This window comes from Theropithecus gelada, chromosome 11 (assembly GCF_003255815.1).
Source record: "Theropithecus gelada isolate Dixy chromosome 11, Tgel_1.0, whole genome shotgun sequence".
In the NCBI taxonomy this organism is placed as follows: domain Eukaryota; kingdom Metazoa; phylum Chordata; class Mammalia; order Primates; family Cercopithecidae; genus Theropithecus; species Theropithecus gelada.
In genome coordinates, this window is record NC_037679.1 from 82,986,738 (window position 1) to 82,994,096 (window position 7,359).

Below are 7,359 nucleotides of genomic sequence, written 5' to 3' on the forward strand. Positions count from 1 at the left end.
CAAGACCAGCCTGGACAACATGATGAAACCCTGTCTCTACTAATAATACAAAAATTAGCTGGGTGTGGTGTCATACGCCTATAATTCTTGGGAGACTGAGGCAGGAGAATCGCTTGAACCCAGCAGGCAGAGGTTGCAGTGAGCCGAGATCACGCCATTGTACTCCAGGCTAGGGGACAAGAGCGAAACTCCATGTCAAAAAAAAAAAAAAAGTATTTTGTTTCTGAACTATTATCACTGACAAGTAAAAGCAAGTTTAAGTTTGCAGAATACTTATGTGTGTTTCATACTGCTAATTCACTTTGAGTCTGACAGCTTGCTCTATCTTACTGCAAAATAAATCCTTCTTATGTATTTCTTAATGTTCGATGGTATAGGTCAGATTACTGCTCTGTGCCTCCAGTGACCCAGGTGGCAGGAGAGGGTCTCGTTACTTGTGCACGCACTTTTGTGTGTTGGGCAGTGAGAGGCAGCGGATGTGTCAGAGTTTCTGTTCACACTGGGAAGCCAGCACAGGGTTGGGGGTGGGGGACGGTGTGTAGCTAGGGAAAAATATTGTGCCAAGAACACATTTTGGAATGAAGCAATTTCAGCACAGGAAGTTTTTTTTTTAACTTAAAATGTTGTTTTAAGGAATATGATTTCATAATCTTCCATTAATACATGACTTTTTTTTTTTTTAGGGTAGAATTTCAGAACAAATTCTACGTTGGTGCAGGCACCAAATTTGTTCCTTTCTCATTCAGTCTACTATCATCAAAGTTCAATAACGACGACAGTGTGGCATGATCATATTGCTGTAACCAACAAGCTTTCAGATTTATGGAGAATGACCATGTTATGAATTTCACTTCTGTCAGATTTATGATAGGAAAAATTCCATCTTCATTACTGCCTTATGACATAGCCAAATAATTCTGTAAGATATACCTCTTCCTCATATGTTAAATATTTTGTAAAGTTTACCAATTTGAGATATAAAAATTTCTTTTGGTGTTTTATGATGAGCAAATATAAGTTAATGCCAAACATTATGTTAAAGTTATTTTTTCAAATACAGGATTGGGGGAGAGAAGCCAATTTTGCATGGCTAATTGAAAATGGTATTAGATACTTGATTCCTTTAAACTTTATTAAAAAAAAAAAACAGTTAATCTGTCACCTGAAGTTGCCAGATAATATTTTCCAACAGCTGAAGTAGGGATAGTGTTTTAAAAAATTTAATGATGAGTTAGCAAAACATTCACATTTATTCTGCTGAATTTAAAAATACGCAATTTTTTTTTTTTTTTAAATGAAGTCTCGCTCTGTCACCAAGGCTGGAGTGCAATGGCACAATCTTGTCTCATTGCAACTTCCGCCTCCTGGGTTTAAGTGATTCTTCTGTCTCAGCCTCCTGAGTAACTGGGATTACAGGCATGTGCCACCATGCCCAGCTAATTTTTTTGTATTTTTGTAGAGATGGGGTTTCACCTTGTTGGCCAGGCTAATCTCGAACTTCTGACCTCAAGTGATCCACCCGCCTCAGCCTCCCTAAGTGCTGGGATTACAGGCATGAGCCACCGTGCCGGGCCAAAATATGCAAACATTTTTAATCCTGTGCTACCTAGAATTACAAGTAGAGGATTGTTTTTACAGTTTTGTCTTGTTTTAGTAATTGGGGACAGTGGGATAAAATGACATACAACAAATGGTTATCCTACTTGTATATTTTTTTAAAGACTCTTATCCTGTTATCCTTACATAAAACCAGTTATGATAACTGTATGTTTGGAAATATAAATTGTATACTGAGCCTTAAAACCCAGTGTGACTGTAGAAGATATAATGTGGACATGATTTGAATTTAGTGACAGCTTGACTGATGTCACTGAACCAGAAGGGTTTATACTGAGTGAAGGAAAGGTAAAAAGTAGTATTTTGTATATTTTTATAACAAAATATAAATGAAGATATTTTACCATGAAGAGATTGCACTTATCCTTGAGAGCAGTCTAATGATAATTTTTTTACTTTCAGACTGTTTCTAGCTAAAGTTCTGATAAAAGTATTGAAACTTTCAAACACTGTTTAGATCAGTTGAAAACTAATTCTCAATAGCCATTATTTTATAATCTTTAGTTTAAATTCATCTATTTACTTGACATTTAGTTTTTTGTGAACTTGAGTCAGTCCTATTGAACATTTTGATCTATATTCTTGCAAATTATGTTAATTTTTCATATTTGTTTGATTTTAGACAATTATTTTCAAAAAGAAACCTTTTTTCCACCTTCTTAACGTTGTGAGTGATACACATTAAAAGGCTATTTGCCCCCATCCTCCTTTATCCTGTTTCGAGGTAGAGAGCTTGGCACTTCTGTTGCAAGCTGAGAGTCTGGCGGTGCTGAGTTTACCGTGGCTATGCAGGTGATTTCAAGGCATGAGCTGAACAGCCTTGACATAACTGTGGCCTAAAATTCAACCGTTTTGATTATAGTACAGATTCTATGTGCTGCTTGATGAGATGTTACCCAAGGCCAGTTTGGATTTACTGCTTTTTGTCCCTCATATTAAATTATCAAATAAGGCCGGGCGCGGTGGCTCACGCCTGTAATCCCAGCAATTTGAGAGGCCGAGGTGGGCGGATCACGAGGTCAGGAGATGGAGACCATCCTGGCTAACACGGTGAAACCCCGTCTCTACTAAAAATACAAAAAAATGCTGGGTGTGGTGGCGGGCGCCTGTAGACCCAGCTACTCAGGAGGCTGAGGCAGGAGAATGGTGTGAACCCAGGAGGCGGAGCTTGCAGTGAGCTGAGATCACGCCACTGCACTCCAGCCTGGGCGACAGAGTGAGACTCTGTCTCAAAAAAAAAAAAAAAAATTATCAAATGATGCCAATGAAATGCTTGAAAATAATTCTGCTCTCAAAGTTACGCTTCCCTAGAAAGGTGTCATGTTGGCCACTTGTGCTGGGTGATTGACATCCCAGCAGTGTTGGTCAGGTCTCAGAGGTGCTTTCACCTAGAGCTGATGCTTCCACAAAGGGACATTTGTGTTACTTTGCTCCAAGGATCTGTCATAGAAACAATAGTAACTGCTTCATCCCTTGGAAGCCCAAGACTTCAGGGCGCTGTTAGCTGATTGGTAAATAAGGGACATGGTATTTGCTGGAATTGTTCACCACTCCCCACTAGTCATTCTCATGGGGGCCACTTTTTTTTTTTTTTTTGAGATGGAATCTCGCTCTGTTGCCCAGGCTGGAGTGCAGTGGCCCAATCTCGGCTCACTGCAAGCTCCACCTCCCGGGTTCATGCCATTCTCCTGCCTTAGCCTCCTGAGTAGCTGGGACTACAGGCGCCTGCCACCAAACCTGGCTCATTTTTTGTATTTTTAGTAGAGACGGGGTTTCACTGTGTTAGCCAGGATGATCTCGATCTCCTGACCTCGTGATCCACCCGTCTCGGCCTCCCAAAGTGCTGGGATTATGGGCGTGCGCCACCGCGCCCGGCTGGCGCCGGCCAGGGACCACTTTTTAACTTTTTCTAATTAACACCTTTTCTCAGGCCATAGAGCAGAGGATGCAGTCATTTCTCTGTTAAAATCTATGTAGTATTTATGTAGAATGGCATTATTCAGAATCCTAACTTTGGGAAAGCGCTCTCTGGAATGTAGTTTGATACTAGTGTCTTACAGGTGCCGGGGAAATTTGTTTCTCTGTAAAGCAATGGGCTCCAGTGTCATGTTACCAGAGTTGTCACTCAGTTTTGCTTGTTTTTAAGCCTTTTGCTAGAACCAGTTTTTAAAACATATTTCCAGTTTTTTTTTTTTTTTTTGAGACGGAGTCTCGCTCTGTTGCCCAGGCTGGGGTGCAGTGGCCGGATCTCAGCTCACTGCAAGCTCCGCCTCCCGGGTTTACGCCATTCTCCTGCCTCAGCCTCCCTAGTAGCTGGGACTACAGGCGCCCGCCACCTCGCCCGGCTAGTTTTTTTGCACTTTTTAGTAGAGACGGGGTTTCACCGTGTTAGCCAGGATGATCTCGATCTCCTGACCTCGTGATCCGCCCGTCTCGGCCTCCCAAAGTGCTGGGATTACAGGCTTGAGCCACCGCGCCCGGCCGATATTTCCAGTTTTTAAAACATATTTCATTCTCTTGATAGCAGAGATCCAGAGCAAAGATGGCAAGTTGTATGGATGATGCTGAATATCTTTATTTTCCTAAAGATAAATGTCACGACACCACATTTTTCAGTTTTTATTTAATGTTTGTTACCATGTGTTAACAGAATCTTGAAACCCAAGGGATTTCTTCAGTAAACTAGACTTTGATTTCAGCCTGCTGGGCTGGAGACGGCCATTGCGGTGGTCCGTTAAGGAGTGCAGAGGGCCTTCTGTCTGATAGGATCTGGGTGAGCCCTGTGGACCTTCCAGCAGCGAAAGGACTTGGAACTCCTCTTTTGCTGAATGCTGCTCTGTTCTTGTTTCTGGCATGAATATTTTATAACAACATTCTGGTGTCAGCATCCGCTCTGCAGTTGTTTATTTTATTTTTAAAATTTTTTATTTTTATTTTTTTGAGATGGTGTCTCACTCTGTCACCCAGGCTGGAGTGCAGTGGTGCAATCTCAGCTCACTGCAACCTCTGCCTCCCAGGCTTAAGTAATTCTCCTGCCTTAACCTCCCGAGTAGCTGGGATTACAGGCGCCTGCCACAGCACCTGGTTGATTTTTTTTATTGTTAGTAGAGACAGGTTTCACCATGTTGGCCTGGCTAGTCTTGAACTCCTGACCTCAGGTGATCCACCTGCCTCGGCCTCCTAAAGTGCTGGGATTACAGGCCTGAGCCACTGTGCCCGGCCCTCTGCAGTTGTTTAATAAGGCACAGAATACCTGTAGCATAGGGTCAACCTTACGATGTACATGAATCACATATTCAGACTTAGAACCTGATACATTTTGGAAAAGAAAAACAAAAAACAACTTCTACAACTATTCTGCAGTCTGCATTTAAAAACAATAAATTCCTCTATTAAAAACGTAAAGCCAGGTTTGCTTGCGTGCCACAGGGAATGTATCCAGGAAGGTTATTATGAAACTCTCAAATCAACATGATGGGAATAAGGCAGTTTGGACGAACAGTCTTCCCACAGTCAGGCCACTTTTGTTGATTCGGTTTAGAATTTTCAGAAATACTTAGTACACTCCACTGTTCTTTGATGGGAGTATCTCCGAAGGCCAGGTAGGTTCTTAGGATTAGCCTAGTCATCTAGGCGCTCAACTCCTTGTGAGGGAAAGACAGTGAACAAGTTAGTACTTTGCTCCACAAATGCATGAAAGGACAAATTTGCATCTTCTATCAGTGTTGAACTTCCTTTTGCTAATGACAAATAAATATATCTATATTTTTTAACGTGGGTGTTTCGCTTTATTATGCTGTGGTTTGGCGAGAAAGCCAAAGAACTCTGCTCCTTCCCTGATTGCCTAGGCCACGAGGAACTCGGCTTATTTCCTCCTCCGCTGGCCTTCGACCCACGTGGCTGAGGGCTGAGGCTATATCATTCTATCTGGCCTCTAATTCCGCCTCTGCCACCGCCGAGGTGCTGTGACCTTCGTCTAGCCACCTCTCTAGCCCCAGCTTCATCTGCGAGGTGGGCGGGCTGCTTGCAGACCGGATCGGCGTGGGGTGGGGTCAGACCCTTGGCTGCAGCGACCCGGAGGGTCCCGCTCCGCATCCAGGGGCGTGCGCGCTGCCGGGACCAGGGAGCAACCAGCCTACTTCGGCCGGCCGGGGGCCTGGTGCGCGCCTCTGAGAGCTCGGGGCCGGGGCGCGGGCTGCGGCGCGCGGGTTCAGGAATCCAGGGCCCGGCGCGGGGCGCTGCAGGGCTTGCAGCCCCCAGCGCCGGCGCCGTCGGCTGGGCAGGCTGTGGCAGTTGCCGGGGCGCCCATTGCTAGGGCCGCCGTTGCCACGGACGCCCGCCCTGCGCCCGGCTCCCTCTGCCCTGCGCAGCGCCATGGACGACCTGCGGGTGCTGTGGATGCGCGACCGCGTGTATGCGGCTTTCTGCATCACCGATCCCCAGCTTTTCGAGGACCTGCTCAACCGCGACGACGGCCAGGGCGAGGACCTCATCCTGCACTTCCTCAACCAGGCGAGCGAGGAGGAGGGCTCCTCGGCGCTCTTCATCTACCGCACGATGGTGCCGGAGGAGGTGGAGGTGGAGATTGGTGAGCCTCGACGCGCCGCTCCCTTCCCCGGGCTTCCCTCCTGCCCTCCCCGGCCTCCGACGGGTGTGGGGGCTGCTAGAGCCTGCCCATCGCCCGGCCCGGGCCTCAGGTGCTGTCCACAAACCCTGGCGCCCGCCACGTGCAGGCCCCGGGCGAACCCAGCAATCACAGGCGTCCCTGCCCTCCTGGGCCCGCAGCCCACTTGAAAGTCAGACCTTGATTGAAAAATCACAGCAAACACTGACTTAGCCCTCACCCCGTACCAGGTGCGATTCCAACGCTTGTATCAACTCCTTAACCCTACGAGGCGGGTGTGGCCTCATCCCCATTTTACAGATGAGCAAACTGGCGCGGAGGGGGTTAAGTAACCTGCCCAAGGCCCACAGGCAGTCAAGATCCACTGTGCAATAATCCAAACGGCTGGGTAGAGCCATGCCCAGGTGTGGCAGGGGCCTAGCTCACTGTCACTCTCCTTGACGGTCGCAGGGTCTCATGGAGGGTCCGAAGAGCACCCCTTTCTACTTCTGAAGGCTGCTCATATCCTGAAAAGTAAAGTAATGCTAAGACAAAGTTTTTAAAAACTACAGTAGACTTTAAATGTTTGTGTTGAACAAATTAGCATAGCAAATACAAAAAGACCCTCTGTGGAGGCGGATTCCCAGCCCCACCTACTCTCTGATAGGCCCAGGGACACTGAGAGGGCAGGGAGGGGCCAGCACCGGTGAGAGGAGGAGGCAGGACAACTGTCTTCAGAAACAGCCAGGAGACAGGGACCTGGAAAGCTGCCTCCTCACAGGAGCACCAGCCGGAGCACAGCCGCCGGGACCTCCTGCCTGGCTATCTAGTCTCCTGGGCTACTTTTCCAGCCCCTTACGGACTTGGGGATCCGTTGCAGGGCCTCTCACTGGATTTGGGCGGCAGGGCCGGCAGACCTTGGATTTTTTTTAAAGGTACCAGGCACACCCATTTATTTTATTTTATTTTTAAATTTTCTTTCTTTCCTTCCTTCCTCCCTCCCTTCCTTCCTTCCTTCCTTCCTTCTTCCCTCCCTCCCCCTTCCTTCCTTCCTTCCTTCCTTCCTTCCTCCCTCCCTCCCTCCCTCCCCCTTCCTTCCTTCCTCCCTCCCTCCCTCCCTCCTTCCTTCCTTTCCTTCC

General features: G+C 46.9%; 2 protein-coding genes across 2 annotated transcripts in view; both read left to right on the forward strand.

Moving 5' to 3' along the window:
- Positions 1-2,573, forward strand: part of ATP6V0A2 (ATPase H+ transporting V0 subunit a2) — a 55,182-nt gene extending 52,609 nt beyond the window's left edge. The window contains exon 20 of the mRNA XM_025403721.1: positions 684-2,573. Coding sequence (XP_025259506.1) covers positions 684-789 — 106 coding nt within the window. The 3' untranslated portion in view covers positions 790-2,573. The remainder of the gene's footprint in view (positions 1-683) is intronic.
- A 3,320-nt stretch (positions 2,574-5,893) lies between these two features.
- The window catches only part of DNAH10 (dynein axonemal heavy chain 10), a 176,653-nt gene continuing 175,187 nt past the window's right edge, over positions 5,894-7,359 (forward strand). The window contains exon 1 of the mRNA XM_025401943.1: positions 5,894-6,205. Coding sequence (XP_025257728.1) covers positions 5,992-6,205 — 214 coding nt within the window. The 5' untranslated portion in view covers positions 5,894-5,991. The remainder of the gene's footprint in view (positions 6,206-7,359) is intronic.